Here is a 26,849-nt window from a genome sequence, read left to right as displayed (position 1 = left end):
GGGTCATGATAAGCCCAGCTTGGCTAAACTTAGCATCCGCACTGTGCAGATCATAGCATCAGACTTCGTGTTGACCGCTGGCTGAACTGCCTGCCAACCACCAAGGGAGCTGTTGGGGGCTGAGGACAGATCTCGCTTGCAGGACCTGAACAATGATATAGCACAATCGAGCCGACGGAATCCGAAGTGCCCTTTGGCTGGGTTGAAGGGTGACCCTGACAGAGCTTATCAGTTCAGCATGGGTTGTGTTGACAGCTGCAGCTGATACCGCGTCATCGTGCAGATCCACTTATCCTGGGTTCACTAGCCCCCTACAGACCGGCCTCGGCTCGCCCCGCCACAGAAGAGAGTGAGGGGAAGGAGAAAGAAGAGCCGGATTCCATTGCCCTCAGCTGAGAGGAACGGAATAGATTGAATGCATGACGTGCGAGGGGAAATGGGCGATGCCTTGTGGTGGGTTAGTTGGAGCAAGAACTGAAGTGCCGGAGAAGGAGCTGAAGGATAAATAAAGACCACTTGTGGTTCAAATCCCTTCTTTTTCCCTCTTGCTCTCGCCTTTTCCTTCCTCCTCTCTCCAATCTTTCAGCTTGCCAACTATTTTTTCTTCCCATTAAACACATATTGACTAAATTTCAATTGTGAGATATTCTGACTTACCCAATTGCCCCATCATGGCTACCAAGATCCGACTTATCCCCAACCTGAACTACAAGAGGTCGGGCACAAAGTCCTACGTGCACCTCTTGCGCAAGTACCGCTTCAATACAACCAAAGAAGGCCCTTACTTCTTCGCTCCTACCCTTCACCAGGTCGGTCGGGTGTACCACGACAAGCCTATCGGTGGCAAGGCACATGTGCGGCGGGCGCTGAAGAAGCGCACGGTGGGCACTGACCAGGTCGGTGAAGTTAGTGCCGAGGACGTGCAGAACGATTCAGAGTACCTGGCTCAAGTGAGCATTGGTACCCCGGGGCAGACTGTGAGTCTGGACTTTGACACTGGCTCAGCGGACTTGTGGGTAAGTCAAGCACCAGATCTATTGCTCACTATACCTCTCTCCCCTTCCCCAACAGCCAATACCCTTATGTGTCCGGAGGAGTCAGCATCGCTGAGAAGAATCAAATAGGTCTGGTCCACTAAGCTCCCCTCTGCCACCATTTCCGAGTATGGCAAGAGCCACAATGTCTTCGACCCGTCCAAGTCGAGCACTTTCAAGGAGAAAGATGGTTACACGTGGCAGATCTCGTACGGCGACGGCTCCTCTGCGTCGGGTACGGTCGGCACCGACAACGTGGATATCGGCGGCATCACCATCAAGAACCAAGCCGTCGAGCTGGCCGAGAAGATGTCGACCGAGTTCGCCCAGGGTGCCGGTGACGGGCTGCTGGGGTTGGCGTTTGGCAGCATCAACACCGTCCAGCCCGAGGCCGTCAAGACGCCCGTCGAGAGCATGATCGCGCAGGATGACATTCCGGACTCGTCTGCTCTGTTCACGGCCAAGCTGGGCTCGTGGCGGGATGCCAACGAGCCCGACAAGGGCGAGTCCTTCTATACCTTTGGGTTCATCGACGAAGCCACCGTGCAGTCGTCCGGGCAGGAGATTTCCTACACCTCTATCGACAACAGCGAGGGGTTCTGGATGTTTGAATCTACTTCCGCCACGGTCAATGGGAAGACAATCACTCGCTCCGGAAACAAGGCGATCGCCGACACTGGCACGACGCTGGCGCTGGTAGACGATGAAACCTGCCAGGCTATTTACGATGCTATCCCGGGCGCGTACTATGACAACGAGACCCAAGGTTATATCTATCCCTCCGATACCACAGAGGACAACCTTCCCGTTGTTTCATTTGCTGTCGGCGACAAGCAGTTCGTCGTGCAGAAGGAGGATCTCGGTTTCGCCGAAGCCAAGACTGGATATGTCTATGGTGGAATCCAGAGCCGTGGTGATATGACCTTTGACATCCTGGGAGACACCTTCTTGAAGGGTATCTATGCCGTAAGTTCCCTTGACAACTGGATGCCTACATTCGACCGTTGCATGATAGACTAACCAATGTCTTAGGTTTTCGATGTCGGCAACCTTCGCTTCGGAGCTGTCCAACGCAAGGAGCTGCAGCAGAACCTTACCGTGCCCTCTGAGTAATCTTATTCGACAGAAAGTATGGGTATTTCAATGAGATCATGTATGAGAAGCTTATGTATAATGAGGAATTGAATTCAGTGATGATTATCGGCAATGAGCTCTCTCTTCGTGAAACGTAAACGCAGAGTCAGAGCATAGCACACAGCGCAATACGTTGTCCATACTTAGTAAAGATGAATTCAGGAACCTGATTAGACACAAATGTGCCCAGACTTATTCAGTAATAAGGCCAGTCACCAACACTTGCACCTTCAGGTGGCCCTCTTCAGGGTACGGCGTCCCGAAATCACGCTTGAGTTCAATGGTGCTTCGGGGCGTCTCGTACAGCTCCATCTCGAACCGCCGAACAAGCGCTGCAATGACAAGGTAGAGCTCCGCGTAGGCCAAACTGTCCGAATGTTAGAGAAGGAACGAGAACTCAAATGTGGAAAACTCACTTCAAGCCCACACACATCCGACTCCCTTTCGAGAAGTTCACTAGATAGCGATCCAGACGATTCCCAGCGGCAGCGGCCCGAATCCAGCGTTCCGGCTCAAAGGCATGCGGGTCAGGAAAGATGTTGGGATCCATGAGAATGAAGTAGTGCGTCTGACCAATTGGGGTCTGGATTGTGGCCTTTGTCAGTATGCGATATCCCGGCCGATACGATCGTTGCTCGACTTACTCCTGGTGGGATTGTGTGGCCTTTATATTGCAATGCCTCCGTAGGAACGACCCGGGGCGAGAAGCTAGCGATTCCTGTGGAGAGGCGCAGGGTCTCATTGACCACGCCAGCCTAGATGAAAGTCAAAGCTAGATCTCGCGACCAAGCAACACCCATCCCGAGGAATGTGATGCTTACCATGTATGGGAGCTTTTCCAGCTCGTTCCATGTAGGGCGGGAATCCGGCGTGGGCATCACCTGCTTAAGCTCCTCTCGCAGCTTGCTTAAGATCTCAGGCCTGTCAATCAGATGATACATCCCGACAGCAAGGGATCTCGCAGTGGTCTCCGTCCCTCCAATGGTCAGTGCAAAGCCATCGTTCATCAGTCGCTGCGGTGTTTTGAGATGTTCCGGCACCTTGGGCCCTGCAATAGCTTCGATGAGTGTCGGTTTTTCGGGCTTGGAGGTTGTATGACTAGCTTTCAATGCTGCCAAGCCACACTCATAGAGGTCCTTCTTCTGGCGAGCCAATGCGTATGCGGGTGCGCTCACTTGGCGTAGCATGTTCAACGGCAACGCGTCGATGAGGGTTTGGATCCACGGAAAGAAGTAGGTGAGATGTCCCATTTGGAATAGGGCGTTGATTCCGTCCCGCACACTAGCATTGAAGCCTTCTTGATCCAGGTTGCCTGGGTTGAAGCCAAATGCATATACATGGATCACGTCGGCGGTCAAGGCGGCAAATCCAGCATCCAAATGAACTACTTTGTGTGACTCGTAGGCGTTGCGTAGAGAATTTACGAGTTTGTCAAGACTTTCATGAATAAGGTACTCGATGTTGGAGATTGCCTGCTTCGAGAAGAACTTATCCAAAGGCGCACGGCGCGGGCGATGGTCCTCATCGGTGATGCTGGAGAACCCAGAGCCCTCCAGTCCGAAGCGGGCGACTGTGACTGGATCTTTCTCGCGCTTACGAGCTCTAGATGCATAGATCTCTTCATAGTAATCTGGATCTCTAATATGTACTGTCCTCGGACCGACACGAACGATAGGGCCTGACTCGGTTAGTAAAATCTGCCTCCAAGAAAGAGTTCATCCCGCTGGGGATTCCGAAATCACCAACCATATACTTCATGCATCCTCTCAATCTCCCAGATGAATAGGCCCCCTTTGATCACATTATAATAGAACTCGTAGGCATGGGTGATCGCGGCGAGTTTGGGACCAGGAATCTTGCGCAAGGGATGGAAGTATAGTCTGTATATACTCCTCGCTATAAAGTATAGGGTGAAACCGCAACCCAACGCTGCCAGGGTTGCCATGTTGTGAACGTCTAGCACCCAATGACTGCCGACTACCCAAAATGTCGAACAGGTCAGAAGTAAAAAGGATTCCTGGGAAGAGCCGCAGACTTTTATAACAACGTGGAGACGAGCATGCTCGATACGACTGTCCCCGCCCCTAAAAAGGCCGAGACTGCTAAGATTCATTAATCCGTGACCGCTGAGTGGCTCAAGGTCGGCTAGAAGCCACTTCTCATGCTAGGAGCCAGTTGCAGCGCCGAACCATGCCAGGCGATAGAAAGCAAACCGATTGGGTAAAGTTGCATTGCAGAAACCCCGCACTTATTCCAAAGCAGCTCGATATTTATGCTTTCCAACCCTCACGATGGCTGTGCTACACTGTGAGATGTGCGTAGTGTGGAGATGGGTGAAATGCGGTCGGGCGGCCGATGAAGCGTGTCTTGACCGCCCAGGAAATAGCATCAACGGTCCTCGATACTCACACCATCGACTGTGTCCCTTCGTTTTCAACAAAGTGTTCAGGCGAAAAGACCCCTTGATTCATGTAGTACGCCATTTAGAGCATCGGCGAGCAGTGTGGACGGTCGTAATGTAGGCTTTTGATGCGAGACTGAACCCTCATTGAGCAACGGACCGTCACTACTTAATTTAGTGCCTCGGTTAGGTCAATTACAGTCAATGCCCAAGGGAGCGTGGCGGGCTCGACTTACTCTTCTGGTCTCCAACTCGCCTCCTAGCGCTGAGCTGTGTCTGACACTAGTTGATAACAGCCCGTGTCTCAGTGGTCTAATCAACGCTAATGACAAGTGGGATTTCCAATCTGTTGCCAATGTTGTGTAAGAGCGCCGTGCTGGTGATATACAGGTCTGTGGTTACCGAGCGTAAGTAAACCGTCAAGGTGTCTGCACAGAGCAGCGAAGAAGTTTACTCCAGACACTATCGCAGGCCAGATCAAGACCAGCAAGACGATGCTTTCCGCTACCAGAAAGCTGAACTGCTGCGAACGGGTGCCTGACATCTTGCCACTGGAAGATCTGTGCTGCTTGAAGTACTGAAATCGACTTTGGAATGGCGCCTTCGGACGAGTTGGTCATCTCGTTAGACGTAGTCTCAAATTGATAATCAGGGCTGACAGCAATGGTTTGTGTCTCGCTGGAGTATCAAGAGGAACACCTAATCCGCATCAATGTGTCATCATCTCCCGCAGCCTGAATGGTCAAGGCATCTTCAATGGCAGCTGAGTAGCGCTAGGCGATATTCTTGTCGCTGTATGATATATGAAGGGTTTAGCCGAAAAACATGGTACATCCAAGTATGGTACTGTGAGGATGTACTTGACGTGAAGGTTTTAGTTGGTGAAGGTAGAATCAAAATTCGAACCAAGGTGAGCTAGATTCTTGGGTGCTGAGTAGCTCCGGAAATGCAAGTACCCAGTCTTAAGGTTCTTGAGCATAAAGTGACTTTGAATGCCGAAAGATTGGCGTCAACAAACAGCTCAAGCGCTAAACCCCACCTTCCTTCCTGTTTGAGTAAGGCAGCTTAGCTTCAATCATCAATCCAAACCTCAAGTTTCATGTTCATTCTCACAAACACCTTGTACCATAAACTAGTCATTGTCTGACCCTGTCATAATCAAACAAAGATGGCTTGCACAACACATGTCGTGTATGCTTCCTCAAGGCTTCCATTCGATCTCTGCCTTTTGTCTGATGTCGTTTTCCTGAGCTCATATCTCAAGATGTGCTTTTCTGTCCAACAGTCCGATTCTCAACGCCTGCACCCAGTCAATCCTTGCACAACCTCATGGCAATCTAAATGCGTACCCGTGAGGTCAGAAGGTAGTATCTGCTGATCGGATATCGACCAGACACAAGCTGAAGGCAGGGTTATAGGGAGTATCTCCAACATTGTTTCCCTGTCAAAGTGGCGAGTCTCGCGGCCTATAACGATGATGTTTCAACATACTGCATGGGTCGGAAAATAGATGAAGAGTTTTCCTCGCTCCGAAGACAACCGATTGAGTCAAATATGGGCAGATTCCAGAAATACCAGGTGACAGACCCTAAGGGAAGGGAGGTAATCAGGTGTGTGATCCCAAAGTACAGTTCGCTACTAAAGACTAAGTAACCCGAACTGACTCCTTGTTAGGACCAGGCTATCACTGGCAATACAATGCCAAGATAGACTGCTTAGCGACCCAAGACGTGCTTCGTGAAATTCACAGTGTTTTTCCAAAGACCGCTCGCTTCCCTTCCATGGCTTGACCAGAAGCACACACGACCGGTCCAGTCAAGATTATGTTACTGGGAGGTATCGTACCTTTCGAACCCCGCCTCAATGCATCTAGCAGCTCACGCGAGGAAGTGATTGCCTGGATATGCATGGCCCTACTAGGAAACATTGATTTGTTTAAGTGGTCAAAATCACTCCTTGCTGGGGCTCGAGCCTCTTTAGGGAACAAAACCAACAGCATCGGAAATTAGTCAACGTGATCAACCCGGACTGCTATATTCTCGACTCCCTTGCCTTTGAAATGTGTTCTCACTGTGGAAATTGCTGGTTTTGATTGGCCTACCCGGGGCTGTCGAATCCGCCTACCAAGCGCCTGTGCAACCTAATCCTGAGCATTCCGGTGGACGGGAAGGCGAATTCCATTATCTAGCTAATCTTACCTAATTCCCTTGGGCACAACCACACCTAAGTCAATCAGGATCTCACGAGAAAGGAGCCTTGACGGTGTGATTGCTTAACCTTCTCCCTTTGTTGTCCAAGCAAGGACAAGAGGAAAGAGATGAGATATAAGTGCACAAGTATCCCTCAGATGGGGGATGCTCAAGAGTTCTTGTCCACCATCACATCGTCGTTCTAAGCTTGCTAGCTGCCCAGACTATGGAAATGAACCGAACATTTGAGAAAGACCCTCATGGCAAACAGTTGCCAGCAGACGTGATAGACGGCACAGTGGAAGAGACTTCGCTTGAAGATGAGGATGATGCAGTCCTACGAGCAAATGGCCATGAGGCAGTCATGCCCAGGCAGTTCAACTGGATCTCTGCTTTAGGCCTGGGGTTTTCGATCACCAACTCATGGATCGGTTATCTTGTGCGTACTTTCGGGTACTCCGAATGGTGCTTCTGCTGACACTATACCTCAATGGAACAGAGCAATTTTGGACAGAACCTGAGCTATGTCGGTGTGCTAGGCTGTATAGTTTGCCTAGTGCTCGGGTGGGCGATTCAGCTTGTCATCACCTTGGGACTCGCTGAATTGGCGTCAGCATTCCCAGTAAGGAAAAAATCCAAGCTTGCATAGAGCTATTGCTAACTCTACAACAGTCTAGCGGAGGTCAATACCACTTCTGTTACATTCTCAGTTCTAAGAGTACTCGAAAGTATAATGCTTACATCGTGGGCTGGCTCTCAGTGTTAGCCTGGTGGTCGGCAACGTATGATGCTCGCCTGCCAAAATTGTGGACTATACTGACACTCTTCTAGATGCTCAGGTATCTCACTTGGCGCGATTTTCCTCCAGGGGATTGTGTCTTACTATATCCCGGGTTATGAGGCAACTCAATGGCGTACTTACTTGATATTCCTTGCAATTGCAGTTTCAACCCGTAGGTCCCGTTACTTCTTTCCTCAGATTGTGTCATACTAAAGTCTTACCAGTGATCCCGCTGTTTGTGTCACCGACCAAGATGTCATGGGTGACGCAGTTGACGCTCTCTCTAACCTTGGCCGGGTACCTTGTTTATCTCATCACCGCTCTAGCGATGCACGACCACGTACAGGGTAAGTCATTTGCAGTGGCATCCAATCGCGCAAACAGCGGGTGGAACAGTGGTGCGGCCTGGTTGCTTGCCATAAGCAATGCCATGTATGCATTTGCTTCCGCAGACGGCGGTAAGAATAGCAACTTTCACCGATTTGGTTTTGAACATTGTTGACTTTAACAGCCATACACATCTCTGAGGAGATACCACGACCAGGGAGACGTGTCCCGCAAATCATGATTATGACAGAAGTCATTGGTATCGTAACCAGCCTTACGATGATTGTGGTTCTTCTGTACTTTGCCTATGATTATGAAGCCATCCGAGACTCCCCACTTCCTAGTCTCGAATTGGTGTACCAAGTGTTAGTTTGTTACTAAGTTTTTTTTGCGGGCGCTCTGACCTTCATCAACAGGACTGGAAGTCGAAACGCCACCCTCGGTCTACTCATTTTGCTTTGGGCAATCTATGTTTGTATGACAGCCTACTGATTCCCCTCACTATACTTTGATCGAGAGCTAACCCAGTGAAGCATGTATACCACCGCAGTGGGTGACCTCTGGTCGGATTGCCTGGGCACTGGCTCGCGATGTAAGTGCATGCAGCATGGATACGAGCACAATCTCAAGCCAAGGAGTACTGATCATTTCTATAGGGCGGCACACCTTTTCCAGAATATTTTACCAAAATCAGCCCGAAACTTGACTTCCCCGTGCGTACTACGCTTGCTTCCTTCGGGTTCTGCTCCATCTACGGCCTCCTTTACCTCGCGTCCACCACGGCTTTCAACTCGATCATTAATGCCGCCGTCCTCTTCCTCAACTTGACATACATTATTCCCCAAGGGTTGCTTTTGTTACGAGGTCGGTCATATCTTCCAAAGCGATATTTCGATCTCTCCTGGGTTGGTTATATTTGCAATGTCTTCTCGGTGATCTGGCTATTTTTTCAAGTTGCCTTGAACAGCATGCCCCCGCACCTTCCTGTCACTTTGCAGTCTATGAACTATAACTCGGTGGTATTGACCGGTGTCCTTGTGATTGTGAATGTTCTTTGGTTTGTTGCTGGCAGGCATACTTTCCAAGGACCCCGGATTGACGCGCATGCGCTGCGTCTGGGCGGGCTTTGAGCGGGGGTGGAAAGCGGACTGATCGCGTCGCTGATACCAGCTATATGGCTGCGCCTGGCGCGCACACTAAGTCAGCCATCATCGTTCGGCTTATGCTACTACTCATGTTAGCTATCAACCAGACAGTTGTCTCCTTACTGACGCCCTCTTCATTTTGACACCCATCTTGGCTGGTCCCAGATTGTCCTTGAACATCTCCCTATCCTAAACACTAGCCTATGCGACATTTTAAGGCTGAAGGTCTAGAACACGCATTGGCTGCCGCAGCAACGGATGGCTGAACGCCGATCTAGTAGCGCCTAGTCACCTTGCCAATGGTCATCTCGAAGCCTCGTTGGTTTTAAGCCACGCAAACCTTGTATTCATCTTGCTTGGCGATATTGTGATGTGATGTGATATGACAGGTCGATGGGGCTCAACTCTCTATCTATAGCAGTTATAGATGCCTGTGTTAATAGTGTCGAAGTACGTACTTTTGCCTAGTCTCCAAATCTTCCAACGGATTAGGAAAGAGGTGATTGAGACCTACAGTGACTTCCTCCACCGCTCTTGGATGAGCCTAACTCCGAGAAAGTGGCGGTTCCTCATCACTCATCACTCAAGCTCAGGAGCAGAAATGAGTTGATTTCTGACCAGATCACATCTCTAACAGGGACTACCTCATTCACTCCCTCATCCAGATCCCCTCGACATTAAAGGTCACTCCTCCTGAGTCTCCATTCACCAGCTGCTAAGCATACATGACAGGCTGATGGAAGGCTACTAGTCCGTAGTTCTCATGCTAAAAGCTCACTAGGCTCAGATCCCTGTCGGTTTGCTCCGGGTTTGCCGGATTGGCTGGATTGAGTCATCCCGCCTAATTTATCAGAATGTTTGCTATGCTGCCATCGAAGGGAGAGGGGAAATGAAAATCTCTCGTCTTGTGGGGGTGTGATATCTCTGGTTACTGCTACATGGGATATGAGAGATTGAGCCAAGCGATTTGTGGATGTAAGTTGGGAGGGTTGGAGGCAGACGCGGTTACTATCTCGTCCACCCGTTCCTTTGTCCATCCCGGTCGATTCATAACTAGTCAGTCTGCTAGTCAGTCTGGTTTCTAATTCTAACTCTTCAGCGTCGACACCCACACATGCTGATAGCCAGCACACATTATCGCTCCCTAGCTCACTAGCGATGTCAATTTCTCTCGAGCATCCTGGGGAAGACGCTTTTCAACTAATTTCGGGTTTTGTTTGACCGATGCGCTGCTGCCAACAGGGTGCGAATCATCATACCACACTATACACTGAGCGGTCCTCTTCAACGACTTCCTATCAAAACTATCGTATCTTTTCGCTGAGACTAGATATTACCCATACTTCTAGTCGCCCGCCAGACTCCAGTCTCTTTGCACGATGTCCGACCATAGGCTCTTATTGGCCTGTGTGAATCAAGCGACACCTTTCAAATCTCCAACAAAGCAGACACCCAGCATCGAGCATAGTCAAGACCTCCAAACGTCGAACTGCCAGTTATGGGCAGGGTACTGGCACTGTATGAACCCGGAGGATCTCGTTGTCGTCTCCATGTTACTCAGCGGACCACTTGCGAAGAATGACGATGCTATCATGAGTGACCGCAAAAATGGCTATGTCGATGCCTATAAAACCTGAGAAACGGTCGCAGAGTCTGTGTACCCCTCCCGTGGGTTCTTTGCTCTCCGGGGCAGTCCGGCGAAAGGGCGAGGAATCTGACAAAGGTATGATCTGTTGGCTCTTACATTCAAGGAGATTATAACTCCATGACCTTCCTACTCGACCAACAGGCTTTGGACCTTCTTTTGAAATCCAGAGTACTTGACTGGAACCGATCGACTATGCTTTCACTCGATGACGTGCTTTCAGCCGGTGATTTATCATCTTGTTGGGATACTTTGCTTGAGCTGCCTAATCTATGCTTCACCTTCGATGCGCTACAACCACAACAGCTAAGTCGTCACTGCCGCTTTTGATGCTATCACAACGAGTTGCTCAATGACGGGGTGGAAATTGGTTGCAGTGCGGCTGATCGAGTGGGCAGGGGATGCTGTGAGCATCTGCCTTCTTGTAATGATCGTCTCGAATTCCTCCACTTAGCAAGGAAGATGTCCGCTCAATCTTGATAATTCGAGAACTGCGGGTCACAGGTATTGGGTGTCGGGCGCGTAATGTCCCATTGTATTTTTTCTGCAGCGAGCTGACATGATTCTGTGACGGTCGATGCGTTCCGAGCTTTCTGACCACAGTGCAACCATGTTGACACCGAGGGAAGACTCGCGTAAGAACCATGGAAGGAGGATAAGCTGATGAGCTAATCCTTCATTTCTACACTTATACTAAGAGCCGACCTGATTGGTCGATGACTGTGTCTGCGTCTGCAGTACCGGCGGTATAGGATCTATGCGATCGTCTTCGGTTGTCATGTCATCCGGCACTATGCTTACCAGTGAATTTATCACGTCAACCACGAAACAACCTGCAGATTACAAGAAGATTCTAGGAAGCCAAGAAGGGGAAGGCAGTTCAATTAAATACTGGAGTATCGATCGTGGACATTACCTAGTATCAACCGGATTGACGAACTTCCACGATGCACATAGAGTGGCAAGCCTTGATGAGGCAGGAATTTGACAAAAGATACTGAGTACACTTGTTGAATTCTAGCACATCTCCAAAGATTTTCTGTCACTTCGATTGATCTTATATTCCACCATAGTGCGTAATGATGCTTTGTGACCAGTCGAAGAAGTTAGTATGCAAGAACCTCACTTTTGACTTAATCCCAGATCTGTATTTAACCGTGGTTGAGGCCTGCGGACTGAGTGTTAAGGTGAGAGATCTGTTCAACTAGTTGTTGCTAAATTCCACAAAAGCCTTCATGCTCCTTCATCGCAAAGATAGTCCTCACCTTCGAGAATCTAGCCTCCCAATACCATAGGCAATCAACACGATACCCCCGCTCCTGATTCAATCAATCCGCATCCATCATCCCTTGGGGACAGCCCCAGTACATCCATCCAAGCACGAGTCCACATACTACACATCATGCGAGAATTCTAGAATACTATGCCCTCGAGGAGCACATTTCTACCGTGCGCTCCAAGAACACTTGCAAGCGAATTTCTTACCACCACCAGTCCTCTTCCTCGTGAACCGAGACACACAAAACTCGTACAAAACTCGTGGGTAAATCTTGACCAGAACCGATAACGTTTTGGCACTATTATCGAAGTGTACAGCACCGACACTCATGGCGACGAACCAGAAGCACGAATGCCGCGTTTGTGCTAATGTCGCTGACAATATTGACCATGGGAGGGACGATAGAGGCAAGAGAGAGGAAAAGTTCTGATCGGACGAGAACACACTCTTCATGTTATATCAGACTGTCTACGATGAAGTTGGAGTGATTTGACTCCCAGAGCATTCACCTTCGGTTTTTGGTACATCCCAGACTACGTCAAGAACCACACAGACCGAATGTTTATTAACACCGGCTCCTTCACTATTTTCATTCCCTTCTGGGCCAAGCTGGGCCTATGGACCAAACAAATTCGATACCATCACTGGGTGTGTTCCGCTTCCAGTATGCCCGAAGGCTATTGGAAGTAATCCAAGGCTACTTCATGGAGGCACAAATGGTGTAGATGTTGATGCTTGGACTAGTTGAACGCTGACGAGATGACCAAATGCTTCCAAACAATGGACCATCTTTGTCTGTGCTGAGAGTATCTGCGATAACAGAAATATCGAATGTTTCGAATGCCCTTGACCGACTATTCACTCTGGTTGAATGGCCCACATTGTTCTCTGGTTGACGGTATAGCAAAAAGAGTCCGAGATCACCCAGAGCCAAAGCTTCCAACATGAGAATCAGGGATTGCCACGGCAGGAGGATATACGGATCTTCTGGAGAGAACGGTCTCCGAACTCTCAAGCCGGAGCTCTCTCTCATCTACACCGACATACGATTTGTACGGTCCACGGTACAAAGTGTGTACACCAGCACTTCAGCCATCGAACACCCTCGAGTATACAACCAGGTATACACAATTTCCATCTACTTCTCGAAGCTCACCAACAACCGAGTACAGCCACATTCACAAGCATCAAACAGGATATACTCCAAGCAACTCAACGCATTCCGCCCCCTCCCAATCGCAACCTGATTGCCACCTCTCACCAACCTGAAACACAACTCCAACACCATTCTTCGCCACCGGGGCCAACCACTCACTCTTGCATCAGCATTGGAAATCATTAGCCAAGCCGTCGTTCTATTCTAGAACTTATCACCCCATTTGCCCCCCCCAACTTCATCCGCACGCACAAAAAGGGGAAAAGCAAAAGGAAAAAATAAGGCACATCTTAGCTACCCACAACCCCTCCGCTTACAACATCAATATTCACAGCACAGTATAACACAAAAGCCTAACAACGTTGAAACTGGGTCTTAGGGTAAGATAATGCAAATATAAGACGAATACCCCAATCCGGAAACCCCCGCCTCAACCCTGATAGGGCATCAGATATAAGACATACATCCTCACGTCTAGCTAGAGCAATTGGTCAACTAAGATAACGTAGGTAACACCAAGGTGTTTCGATCTAGCAACCAGCGGGAAAGTACAGTGAAGAAGCGATGTACATCATCCGTGTAACGCTGCAGCTTACACCACAGTCCACCATTTTCTTTTGTGTTTGTTTGACATCAAGATCTCATGCACTAACCCTCCCTCGGCATGGCGGACGGGAACCAAGGGGAATAAGAGGAGGGGGCTTGGGAGGTTGAGATGTAACATTGATTAAAAAAGTTTTAGTTCAATTCTGATCGACCGGGGGGAGGGGGGGAGGGGGTTTCATACTTAGCGCATCGTAGGGTTGTCACCTATATGTAGCTTATGTATAGTTTGGAGGAGAGAAGGGGGGAATCCTTGTACATTAGCTCATGGTTATAGTTAGCTACACTTGATTGATTACTGTTCTGTGGATGTGGCGGGGAGAAAGATGTTCGCCATGTTAGGAGGGTTCTGTGTTTCGTTCGTTCGCCTCTCTAGATATGTGCTATAGTACTGCGGATTGGTCTTGCATTTGGGTCAACTTTGGATGGTTGAATAGCAATTCTCTAGACCGAGATATGTTTGCGAAGAGGAAGGTTGCCAGACAAGGGTATGGGTAGTGATACCTTCCCTCTGGACTTTCTTATCTCTCTGAGTAGAAGAATCCATCCAGCCATCAACCGGATAAGTGATCCCAGATCTAGAATCTATACCCTCAAGACAATTGAGACTAACTTGGTAACACTTAGCTGATGGGTGGGCAGTGCAGTCCCTCTCACCCTCTTAAACACCCTCATCCAAGAAGTAGCCTTGATCGAACACCCCCCGGTGCATTGCCATGTGTCCATCGGTTCAACATCTCTTGGCTTACTTGAATCCTGCAGCTGAAGATCGAGTATGGGCATGAGCATGAGCATGAGCATAGGGTGAGTTTTCGAGAAGGTAATGGTGGTACTGCAGTGCGGCGCAAGTCGTATAATCTTACTACTGGCAATCTACGCGAGAACTATACTAAGTGGGTGAAGTACACTCACTCGCTTAAAATGCTGAGATGGAAGTAACTACAGTCAAACTGCAGAACGCGTAGTAACGATGCAAAATAGATCAGGAGAAAAAGAAAATAGGAAAAAAAAAGGAAAAAAAAAGAGGGAGTGAGTCACACTCCACTGAGTTGGTTCATCTGAGATTTTGCCCCTGTTGTAGTACCACTTTAACACATTATTAGTTGTACGAGGTGGATGGAGAGAGGGAGAGAGGGAAGCATAGGACGGAGTTGACACGACACAACAGAACAGACCAAGTGCCCGGCGGGCTGGGTCCTGCAAAACCATCGATAACCCTTAGTTAGCCCACCCCCATGTCCCGGTGTACAGTACGTACGAAGCTAGTCAGTTAGTGCTGGATCACCTACTCTATGACTAACAACCTGGAAACAGAGAATCACAGGAGCTACAAGGATTGAAGACAACAGGGGAGAGAGTAGAGGGGCAGTGGAAGGATATTCTTTCCTGAATTCCATCAGTGTTCTGAGTTCTGACATGGATCTAGGCCAAGAAAGAAAGGACGGGGGGCGTTGGGTTGATTTGTCGTTCCTTTGGATCCTTTGGTGTTTGGGGGCGAAAACCAAACCGAACTTCATAGATACTGTTTAAGTTACTTGGCAGACAACAAGCACATCAACCCCGTCAAATTATCTGCGTGATTGGAATGAAATTATGAAATTCGAAGACAATACTCGACTTTCTGGTCAATTCATTACAGTACGTACAGAGGAAAGGAAGAGAAACAGCGAGGGAAAAGCGAGAGCAGAGACAGAGTAGACAAAGAGGTTTCACGAGTCATGACGACGATGACGATGTTTCATACTTCATCACTCTCTTTACTCACTCCTGTTCCCTTTGTACTGGCCCCGAACAACAACAACAACCAGGCAAAGGTATCTCGAGTCTAAACTATCTGGGATAGCTCCTCGAAAGCTCTCCTCCTCGCAACCAAGAAAAAAAAGAACCCACCATTCCCGTGACTATGAGGAAAGCTCTCGCTCTCTTCCGTCGGAAATGATGTTTCGGGTCCCCCCATCTTCCCAACCCCAAAGTTCTTCTTTTCCAAGGGAAGGAGAGATAAAGTTGAGCGACCCACGCTATTGGAAGCTGGCAGGGGGGGCTTATAATCTCCACGCCCGCTAACCCAATCTGTCCTTATTTAGCGAAGCAAAGACAGCTCCACGGGTCAAATGGTTGGTGATCGGCTGAACCAGATCGAGTTTGGTGCCAAGAAGTTGCCGAGCTTTTGACGGAGGTGGTTTGTGGCACCGTCCGTAGTTCGAATTTTTTTTTTTGGTTCTGATCGGTTTTCTTTTTCTCTGGAGGAGCAGCGGGACAGGACCTCGACGCTGGGTCCCTCGTCAAATGCGGAGAATGGTTTGGGATCTTTCATTGGTGCTCTCGGTTGAAGGATCGGATATCTCCGACGGGGTTTTACTCAACCAGGGTTAGTGGGGAGGAGAAGCTAGCCTGGGCTGACCCTTTTTTTCTCCCTTTGCCGAGTGAGGAAGTGTCATTACAATCTCATCCATTGCTATGGGAATGGATCGAATTGTAACTATGGAGCATATACAAACTTCCCGTCCCGTGATCTGTCTCTGCTCTTGTGTCTGGTTTGCTTTTTTTTTGACTTGTGCTTCTTGTCAAGGTCTAGGTGTAGAGTCGGGTCCGGCCTCTAGGGTTACCCTCCTCCCTGTGTGACACCACAGAGCCTAATTCAGTCACTAACATCTAAACATCGCGAGCCACGCTGTGGAAGGGAGGTTTACTCCATCCACTCTCCTTGACCTTCGACCTTCCCTTTGCACCTTCGGTAACAAATTATAGTAATATGGTAAGTTCCAGTTTGCTCCCGAATCCTCTTGCCCCCATCCCCTCTTCCTTCCCATCGGGTGATCTGAAAGGATCCGCGCCGCGCGCGCCTCTCAATCTAAGAAAAGCATGGCAGCGGCCGAAACGAAAGAAAGGGTCCAGCGGCCGAGCGATCCTGCCACAGTGCCACCACACACACACACACACACCACTCATGCACATTCATGCGGCGGCGGCTACTCCTACTGCCACTGCTGCAAGGACCGGACCCCAAAAGCACGGAATGACTATGGCCGCCCATCGCATGGCATTTTAGCATGGCATGCCAGGAATGAGGGTCCCCCCTTCCCCTCCTCTCCGGACCCTCGCCTTATCATTAATTTATCAGCACACCGTCGACCCGTTAGTATGAGTAGGTATCTAGGGTAGGCGACGATACGATCCCACCCGCGGCGCGCCAGCACGCCAAGTATCCATCGGTTGCCTAGGCGAAAAGGTCTAAGGGTCTGAACAAGAACAGACCATTTGTTGCCTCGCGAGAAGTTCATTTCATGCATATCTACCATTTTTATCATGTGAATGGGGACCCTTCCCCCCCAAGCTTGGCAACAACTGTCATGTACGGGGAAAGGAGGCGGGGGGGGGGCGAACACTCGGAAAAGTACTGTACCCAAATAAACTTAGTACTACGGATAACTACCTACTCATCATCATCATCCCAATTGATGTTTTAAGGTAATCTATACTTCCGTTCGGCTGACAGCAGGGCCCCCTAGACTGAACAGGACAGGGATGCCTGCTAGCCATGCGTTCATCAACGCATCACTTCTTCATCATAGTAATTCAGCAGCATTCAAGCATCAGCGTCACATGGCCCCCCTCCCCCCCCTTTCCCTGCCACAGCCCGTCTATTCTTGCAAGATGTGATCCTCCCAAAAACGTGGCATGAGGCTTTTGTGTGTGACACTGCATGCCCCCCCCTCCTGCCGCTTACCCCTCCATGATCGGTGTTGGTCTCTGCAGGTGAAAAAAGTCAAGTCTGGGTCGTCCTCCCATCCTGGGTTGATGCTGCTGCTGATGTCCTCGGCGCCTCATTCTCTAATGGTCTTTAATGGGTTTATGGTATTTGTGTATGATCTTGTTGGTTAGTCGAATTTTTTCATGGTTGCTCTTCGGCAAATATTCTGTAACTGGTACGGTATCAATATCACAAGAAACCAAACAACAACAACAACAACAACAACAACAAAAGTCCAAAAGGTAAAGCTGACTATGAGTACCCTATATTTACTCGGGTTCATGTTGTAAGGCCGCCAAAATTTGTTTTAAGGAGAATTTTGTTGGCACCCAAGTCTCAGCCTCTTCCGGGTTTGACCGCATTGACCGAGGGGGAAAAGAAGGGGGGGGGGGACCAGATTGGAAAGTTAAAGTAAAGTGGGTACTGTACTCCGTACAGTACTTAATCGCTAGTCGAACCCGGACCGGTGGCCCGGGATGTTTTCGATGATTTGGCACCAACTGCTGTTTTCTGCTTGCAGGCTAAGGGGAGTAAATGCCTTCCTCCGGATTGATATGAAACCAACTAAACCATTGTTGGATGATGGGATGTTCGACGGGAACTTGGGAGTCGGATGATTTTCAGCCTCCTTGACCAGTTACCGGAATCGTCAAAGGTTGGTAAGTGCCAAGAGGGAAGTTAAGATAACTAACTTAAGTTACTAGGTACCTGACTAAGTCGTTCTCCATCTCCCTTCATCCTCAACCTTCAGCTTCCCCCCTCCTCGCCTCCAATCAGAAGCAGAGACGCCACAGTTGTGTCGTGGTGATTTCCTGTTACTACCAGGTAGCTCAGATCGCTGGCTGTACTGTATTTACTAGATCAGTTAGGAGGGGTTTTGATGACCGCCTTTTGTTGTTTTACATTTTTTTTCTAGTTCTGCACCCTCTGCCTCCCTCTTCTCATCTTAGTCTACCTGCCCTTATCCCCTGTCGTGATTTACAGTTCGATCTGAAAAACTAATGCAAGCGTAGCTGTCGGTCAGCCGGCCGGCCGGTCTGTCATGCAAAACTTGCCAGTAGTTAGTTAGTCGGCTAGCTAAGATTCACTCAGGAGCCAGCGAGCCACTGACTCGCCGTATTTACTCTCCCGAGTCTCCCCTTCTTCTTCCCCCCTTTCTCCTTATTCTACCCCACTGTAGATCCGGGAGACGACCGCCATCCCGAATCCACAGGACAGAAGAAAAAAATTACCGGATTGGAGATCATCAACGAAAAAACAGAAGAGGAGCGGAGCGACCGAAATGGGTCGGGTCGATACACGATCGGACGGTCGGAAGTCGGACAGCTAATATCTTCTTCATTCTGGACTAGCTGACGGCTTGATGCTGTCTCATCCGGCCGATTGGGAAGACTCAATAATTCAGATCGAGACGATGGGACGCTGGGAGGGAGGGGGGGGGGTTCTCTGCTTGGAAGCGGGCTAGATGGAGGTCCCAGCGCAAGTCGTCGAGGCTGAAACTGTGCGACTCTGCGCCCAGAATGCGACGTGCGAAGGAAGACAGAACATGTGCATGCGAGAACTGGTGAACATCCCTGACAAAGTGATGACAATGGCTGATGGTAGGATGAACGAGATGAGATGACCCTGCAGAAGGGAAGACAGACTACTGTGTACGTAAATCACGTCTCCAAGGTTTGGTCTACCTTTCTCTGGGCATAAGCACCCGGATCTTCTCAAATCTCTCTCTCACCTCTGGCAAATTTGTCGACTGATTTCCCTCTCTCTCCACCGAGTCCACTCAGACAAGGTTATTTTGGCTGGCGGGCGCCGCATCCCCTCCCCACCTTGCACGCCAGATGGGCGCCGCTGCAGTGTTCGGCTTACAAGCGAAGACCACTAGTCATAACCAGACTAGCTCTGCAGGTGGGAAGAATGGAAATGATACTGGGAAAGGAAAGCCAACGCTATGACGGACTAGGGCGCGCGTTAGGCTACCCAAAGTCTTCAAGTGTTGATGTGCTGGACCTGCTGGTCGTTCCAGAAGGACCAGCCGAAGCCTGCAGTTCCGTTTTGGGTTTAGTCTGTTTGCCCTCCGTTTAGCGCGGGCCGACACTTATGCTAGAGACACAGAGAGAAATGGTGAGAAAAAAAAATCAAATGAATCGAAAATCTCAAAATGAAATAGGAGTCAGAAAAGAAATCAAGGGGGCGGGTCGCAAATCAGAGAGATCCAAAATTGAGAGATGTCTATCTATTAGTGCATCATGGTATCGTTATCTCTTCGGTCGATGAACCAAAACAATGTGACCATGGCTTAATTCCAAGACAAGCTCAGCTGTCTATAGAAGAGAGATATTCTCTTGGCGCGAGTATGAAGTCTTCCTCCATGGCCATGTGGCAGAATCATCTAAGCACACTTGTAACGGCTGACCGGCCGAAAGTCTGAAGGGTCTTCTTAGTAGACTAATTGTTGTAGACAATTGTGCTCGGTAAGGAGAAACCAAGAGAGAAGAGTGACTACCTAGTACCCATCCACCATGCGCCACCTGCATATCTGCTTGTGGTTTGGTGTGTGGTGTGTGCAATGGCGCAGTGCTCGGCTGCGATGACCCCATTCAGTTTGGTAATAGGAGACTTGCCATTGATGCCGCTAAGGCTAAGAGGGGCGGCGGCTACCAGTTCATTGCTGTTGTGGTTTTTGAAGAGAGAGAGAAAGCCGATGATGTCCCGTCATGGAGTGGAATGCTCCAAACGTAGAGTAATCGGCCCATGCTCTGGAGAAATTCGGATGAAACCGGTGTCGCTGGACCGAACCATGAGTAATGGTCTAATGTGCACCCCGTGGAGGCGAAGAAAGAGAGGGTCCGCGTAGTCCGCACTAGACCACATTGCCCACACTCATAACGATCAGAACAGATCAGGGGGAAAGGGAGGGGGGAAGGAAGACCTTACAGCGCGTTGGCGTACTACGAGGCAGGGCAACTGCTGGTAAGCCTGGTGGTGGTCTCTTTAGTGCACATTAAGGTTGTGACATGGGCCATTGAGGCGTGTCTTGGCCTCACTGCTCTTTTGATCAGTGGAAGCGAGAAGGAGGGTTATTCTCAGGCACCATGAACAGAGCAACCAGAAGTGCGCTCGGTCCGCCTCGCAAGGCAAATGCATAGCTCTTTCTATTCATTATAGGGGTGTCGGCGTGCGACCCTCCGTGGGCAGCAGAGGGCAGCAGGGGAGGTGAATGCAGTGTATAGTGTGCTCGGCGGCGGGGAGGGGAAGTCGGCCATCGACAAAAGTTGACAATTCCACGAGGGACGGATGGGAAGGAGTTAACCACTTTGATTACTACTGAGGGCGGGGAAGGAAGGTCCAAAGGCGATTAACCAAGTAAGTAAATCCATCTTCATCACTCGGTCGCTTATTATAGCAATGGATTTCTTTGGCCCCGTGAGTGAGCATCATTCTCCACCTTTTCCGTCTGGCAAAGTTGGTACTAGTATGTTACCTATACTCCATAGAAGACTCATATACAAGAGTTAAGGTGGTGGTTCTAATTCCCGACCAGCTACAAGGTAACCGTCATCGATTGCAAAGTCATCTGGAGGGGTTCGCTTGCCCTCCAGTCTTCTCTTCCCAGTTCCCAGCACGACCATCATGGGCCTGTCCAGCCAAGGAGGACAAGGATCAGTGCCCGTCCCAAACGTTGACTGGGTGGTCCGCCCATTGGGATCGGCCCTGCGAAGAGGGAACACGGCTGTGGCAGTTTGGAAAAAGCGGGGTCTTGAAGATAATAAAGTTCCTCACTAGCCAAAGGAGCTTAAACCCGTTCATCCCTAAATCTCCATGAGTCTATAGCAATCAAAATTAGACTCACTGCCGACAGGCGAAGCTGATCGGTGTCCACTCTCGTCTAAACTCATCCGATCCGGCGAGGTGATGACCCTGACAGCGTGACCGAGTCATCATTGATATGGTTCTTGCCCAGGGGAACGCTCACGGGAACTCCTTTTGTCCAGCAGAAGTCAACGCCACTATAGATCGGAGCTTCGGGGGGTCTGGACTCTTTGCCTTGTTATGGGCTGGTCCATGCCCATAGCTTTCAGCAGGTCAATGAGGGTGTCATGGATCTGGTAGTTAAGGGGACTCGCCTGGTCCCCGGACCCGAACCAAGATCCCTCAGCTTCGAGGTTTGTACATAATTACATATGATGTCCAGCACATACAGAACATACTTAGTATAGAGACTACACTACCTACGGTATAGTACTCGTCCGTACCAAAGTAGCAGATTGCCCCAACTCGTAAGACGGGGAAAGCTATCCCGACCATTGTCGAGCCTGAGGTTTCGGTAAGAGACAGCGAGCCAGCAACGCGGAACCATGTTTACGTTCCCGCCAGAGTTTGGGTTGAGGAATCCGCAGACCCCGTCCAGACTTTTCCCTCTCTGTCTCTCGTCTCTAAGCCCTCCTACGGGTGAAGGAGAAGGAGGCGTGCCAACCTACCATACTTTTTGGAGCCCACCATTACTCGCCCTTTGGGGCGAGAGAGAGTTTAGAGGAGGCTTGTCCGTCGGTGACAACCCCCCTACCGCCACCACCATCACCACCACAAACCACACAACCAAACCACCAAACCACAAACCGCCCTAAGACCCGCGGGGCTAGATTCGCTGTGGCACTTCGCTTCGATGGTCTGATTCCGGCTCAAGGGGTAATTGGGTTCCCTTACTGTGAATGCTATTCTGATACGGAGTCTAAGGGGGAGATAGAATGTACGGAGTAGATAGACATTAAAAGAGACAGCATTTTTAGGTTTGAAGAAGGTGACGGGGAATTGGAATGGCATCCGGGGTTCACCTTGAATAATTCCCGATTGTCTGGGAGGCTTAGACCCGACCTGCTGCTTTGTCCGACAGCGCGGGAGGTCCAGCGGGTTTGATTTGGATGCATCACCTCTTGTGGTTGAAACAGATAGCCTCCTACGTACCACAGGAGTTATTTCTTATTTCTTATTTTTGATTCTCATTTCATTTAGTCTTTTCACCTACGTTTTCTTTCTCTCTTCTTATTCGTTCCGTCGCTATCTCTTCATCAATCGGGTCCAGCATTCCTCCTGCGGAAAGGGAGGTTAGTTGATTAGTAGTCAGTTATTTAGTTAGTTATTCAACTTATTTTTGCTGACACACATATTCGCTGGCCTTCTTCTGACAGGGAGGCAAAAATGAAATCTGCTTCGGGTGTTTCAACCTTGATGGCCCAAGCACCTGGCGGTGATGCTGCCATGTGGCTCCCCCGGTGCCCTCCGTCTTCATTGGCCTTTTGGCGGGCTGAGCGACTGGGGGCTATCGTAGCGACCAATGATGATTTTCCAGACTATCCCGAAGCAGAAAGTGGATTCCTCATTCTGGATGGATCCTGAATGGATCATGGATGGACCTCACCAGCCGGGGCTAGTTTTGGCCTAGTCACAATCAAACTAATCCCGATCCAGTCGAGGAGGCTCAAAGTCCCCTCTAGTCGTGATTCTTGTGCTTAGCAAGTGATTAGAGATCAGAACCCATGCGCTGAGCAGTATCAGATGCGAAATCTGCACACTATCATACCTAATCAACTCCCTAGTCAATTAGCTACTAATCTATACACTAACTCGACTACATAAGTAATCACAGGCTAACCAGGAGTCATCTTCTATCGTCATGACGGCCACATCTGCTGTAATCGCTGAATGGTTCCATTCATCCTGAGCATTGGAGCAGTCGAGACAGGGCTCGAACCTATAGACCAGACAATGGTCTTTCTTTGCTTATTATTGTTTTTGTTGTTGCTGCTGACTTCTGCGGAACCTCGAGTTCGATTTGGTCTAACTATTGGGCTGTGTATGGTCCTTCATGCCACAGGAGCAGTGTCTACTTTTTTTTTTTTCCCTTTCTCTATTACCATTGATTTATTTTCTTATCGCCTGTTCTAGTCCTGCATTGTTCACCATGACTGGAACTGTGGTTCTGCTGGAGATCAGCATCTGACCGGTCGTACCGTGGCGCTCAACATCTTGGCTCCTAGTCTATCCCCAGAGATTCGACCCGTTCTTAGCTTAATTGGTTTTATTTTAAGGATGGAGAATTTATTATTATTATTATGATGATGATGGTTTCTTTTTTCGATTGGTGCTTCGTCACGGCCGTATGGACAGACTGCCAGTACACTGCCCGCTAGCTGTGTTATTTACTGATTTTGGTTTTGTCATTCTCTGGTTCGCTATACTAGACTATTCCCCGTAGACTAGGCTCTTCAGCTTATTTTATTATTCTAATTATTTTTTGTCTCGAGTTTCATTTGGATTTCCATTCCTTTCCTATCTAATTAATCATTATTATTTATGGAGTACATGTTAAGATTATCGGACTGACCCATGATTTTTAATTCTGATCAACCCAAAATTACCTCGATGCCAATCCACCGTAACGGTCCCTCGACCCGCAGCTGAAAGTGGCTGGCATCCTTTCTTACCGGCCGGCCGGTGCTGGGCCTGTCTGTCTGTGTTCTGTTATCCTGCGTCTTTTTATACTCAGTGTATTCCTCCATCTTTTTGCTCTCACACCCCCCCAGTCTGTCTGTCTCCAGCTTCATTCGTCTATTTCATATCCCTACACCCCCCCCCTCACCTCTTCCTCTCTCTCTCACACACACCCTCCTCCTTGTCCACTACTTGTGTCTCCGAGAGTGGTTTAGGGCCAAGGGTAGCCAAGCGATTGCAATCAAGAAGAAGACCGAGTCCAAAATATAAGGCCGGCCACTGACACTCTCAACTGCACCGTTTTCTCGTATTTCCCACGTGTATTCTGTCTGTTCATCTTCGCCTGGGGCTGCGGCTCGAGGTTATTTTTGGACTCTGCATTACTTCGACCTATCGTGGGCGCCCATGATCTGATAGTCACTTTTGTGTGGTCTTATTATTTCCCTTGGATATATTAGATCATACTATCCCGCGACTGGCCCATCTCCGCATCCTGACCCTCTTCATCATCCACCACCTTTCGTTTACCTACTCCAGATCTTCCTCCTGTCCCCCACGCTCGCTCTCCACCATCCAGATTCACCCTTCAACGACCACCTTCCTGTGCTCTGTGCCTGTTGCTTGGTGGCACAGATCGTGTTCGAAGATCTCACAACACTTTTTAACACAGCTACCCCGAGTAGTCGGACAACATGGCTGGTCCTGGTGGTGGTCCGCCTCGCAAGAGCCACACCAAGTCTCGTTTTGGTTGCAAGACATGCAAGAGACGTCACATTCGCTGCGATGAAACCTTTCCTCAATGGTACAATCACTCTGTTTCTGATGATATGTCGACTGCTGACCCCGAAGTAGCCGCAACTGCACCAAGCACAACTGTCGCTGTGACTATATGGATGTCGCGGCGGTGCACGAGGAGGCCTCCTCGATCCGCAACGTTCCCGACCTCCTCATGTCAGCAGAAATCGAGGCAGAGATCAAGAACTGGCACGTCACGGGCGTGCCTCCATTCCCCGAGTTGATGCACTTCCCTCGCAATAGCTGGAGTAAGCTATCACGGACCGACCTGCGGCTGGTCCACCACATCATCGGCCTCTCCATCGATCTCCACCGTCGTGGGCTCGGTAACTGCACCATTTGGGCTCAAAAGATGCCAACGTAAGTGTCTTTTGCAATTGCAATAAGCTACCGCGAACATTTGGCTTATACTGTCTGCGCGCTAGCTTCCTCACCATTGCCCTCTCCAATGACTTCGTCATGAGCTCCATCTTGACCATGGCAGCTTCTCACTTGGCATGGATCACTCGCAATCAAGAGACCAAACAGCTGGCATATCACCATCGAGGGATTGCCATCCAAAGACTCCATAAGGCGATCGGCACATTCTCCCAAGACAACTGTGATGCGATCCTTGCTTCCTCCATTCTCCTGTCCTGGCAGGCTTCGGAATGGCAGAGTTGGGCCTCATTGCAGCAGGGTCTGACTACAGTATGTCACCTAATCCGTGTGGTAGCGAACGAAATACTAACAGGGAGAAAAGGTCTTGAACTCGATGCATCCCAGTTGGAAACATGAGTCAGAGCTGGCTATGTATTTGGAGAACCAGAGATACCTGGGCTGCACGAACACGCCAGTCATGTCTGGCTACCAGTTCCAGGACGAGGATCTGGCTAGCCTCGACCAAGTCATGGTAGCACTGCAGGCAATCCAGAAGCGGACTTCGCACAACCACGATCATTATCGTCGGATTGGCGAGCTCCTCGAATTTGTACGACACTTCCAGCGAGATCTTCTCTCCCAGACACCCGAACAGGCTTTTGAGCGGATGCAACCGCTCCGCCGGTGGCTGTTCTGGCTTCCACCGGCCATGCTGCGGCCAGAAGACGCAGATGTCGGTTCTCTTTCCATCCTGGCGCAATTCTTTGGCGTCGGAGTCGTTCTGGACAGCTTGTTCCCCGATTTGGGAGGGGCTTATCTAGGTCCACTGTCTCTGGGCCCGATTGAGGAGATCTACCGGCTCATCGTCTCACGAAGCGCGACGGATCCGTTTAACCCGGAGGTTCAGCTCGCGCTATCGTTTATGGACCTTCCTCGTCATATCGTTGCGAAATACAAGAGCCGTCTACAATGGTCTCCCCGCACCTCAATCGACCACTATTCGCCTGCCCCTCCCAGTCCCTACCACAATGCCCACGACTACCGCCTCGCCTCCTCTTCTTCTCCGTCCTCAGCCTCCGCCACCTATGCCCCCTACACTCCGCCCCTTCAGTCGCCCCCCGCCGTTACGATCGCCAGTCCTCAATTCGATGTCACCGGGTCCTATGTGACAGCTCCTCCTTCCTCTCAGGCTCTCTACCCTTCGTCGCCCGGGTTACTCTCCGATCCACGCGAGGACTTGTCAGATTACAGTCATACCGGGTCGCTGCAGCACTCGCCCCTCTTCCCGCCTCCATACATGAATGATGTGGTCTGCGGGGAGCTGCCACGTGTGGATGGATCCGTAGGGCTGAATATGCAGTTCTACGAAGAACCCCACCCCGTGTTCGGGGCCTACCATGTTCCAGAAGCAGGATGGAATGGCAGTGTGTGCACCTAGCGATTGGGGTGTGAACATATCTTTTTCTTATTTTTTTCTTCTCTCTCCTGGTGCTACGGAACAAAATACGGCATAAATCGGGATTTGGTTATGGGAGCGAATGGTTGAATAGAGCGGACATGAAACTCTTTTTCCTTTTTTTTTTTTTTTTTTTTTTTTCCCTTTCTTTTCTTCTTTTATACTCTTCCCATCTTTATTCTGCTTTCCATGCTATGCCAGTGATTGAGATTTCGTTTCTCTCTCTCCAACGCTGTGACAATCTTCCTCATTCCCACAGCTGGGGTATGGGCTGTGCAGCATGGATTGCAACTGAAAGCGGAGC

At 49.7% G+C, this 26,849-nt stretch overlaps 4 protein-coding genes across 4 annotated transcripts; 3 read left to right on the top strand and 1 right to left on the bottom strand.

Moving 5' to 3' along the window:
* Window positions 1-671: 671 nt before the first annotated feature.
* On the top strand, window positions 672-2,147 carry ASPACDRAFT_74166 (pepsin-like aspartic protease; the record flags this gene model as incomplete). The annotated part of the gene is made up of 4 exons (XM_020204137.1): window positions 672-809; window positions 849-1,016; window positions 1,125-2,000; window positions 2,067-2,147. The coding sequence occupies 4 exons, from the start codon at window positions 672-674 to the stop codon at window positions 2,145-2,147; spliced, it is 1,263 nt and encodes a 420-aa protein (XP_020060874.1).
* A 213-nt stretch (window positions 2,148-2,360) lies between these two features.
* On the bottom strand, window positions 2,361-4,113 carry ASPACDRAFT_20336 (cytochrome P450; the record flags this gene model as incomplete). Its single annotated transcript, XM_020198938.1, has 5 exons — window positions 2,361-2,535; window positions 2,585-2,751; window positions 2,813-2,923; window positions 2,990-3,846; window positions 3,915-4,113. The coding sequence occupies 5 exons, from the start codon at window positions 4,111-4,113 to the stop codon at window positions 2,361-2,363; spliced, it is 1,509 nt and encodes a 502-aa protein (XP_020060873.1).
* Window positions 4,114-6,984: 2,871 nt separating this feature from the next.
* ASPACDRAFT_38093 (putative GABA permease) lies at window positions 6,985-8,996 on the top strand (the record flags this gene model as incomplete). Its single annotated transcript, XM_020200393.1, has 9 exons — window positions 6,985-7,197; window positions 7,258-7,380; window positions 7,431-7,540; window positions 7,590-7,711; window positions 7,764-7,997; window positions 8,051-8,231; window positions 8,283-8,341; window positions 8,400-8,458; window positions 8,523-8,996. 9 exons carry the CDS (start codon window positions 6,985-6,987, stop codon window positions 8,994-8,996), a joined length of 1,575 nt encoding a protein of 524 aa, XP_020060872.1.
* Window positions 8,997-24,626: 15,630 nt separating this feature from the next.
* ASPACDRAFT_38091 (putative C6 transcription factor RosA-like) lies at window positions 24,627-26,527 on the top strand (the record flags this gene model as incomplete). Its single annotated transcript, XM_020200392.1, has 4 exons — window positions 24,627-24,736; window positions 24,787-25,089; window positions 25,155-25,419; window positions 25,472-26,527. 4 exons carry the CDS (start codon window positions 24,627-24,629, stop codon window positions 26,525-26,527), a joined length of 1,734 nt encoding a protein of 577 aa, XP_020060871.1.
* Window positions 26,528-26,849: the final 322 nt, after the last annotated feature.

The sequence above is a fragment of the Aspergillus aculeatus genome (genome assembly GCF_001890905.1).
Source record: "Aspergillus aculeatus ATCC 16872 unplaced genomic scaffold ASPACscaffold_1, whole genome shotgun sequence".
In the NCBI taxonomy this organism is placed as follows: Eukaryota; Fungi; Ascomycota; class Eurotiomycetes; order Eurotiales; family Aspergillaceae; genus Aspergillus; species Aspergillus aculeatus.
This window is presented reverse-complemented; position numbering and strand designations above follow the sequence as displayed.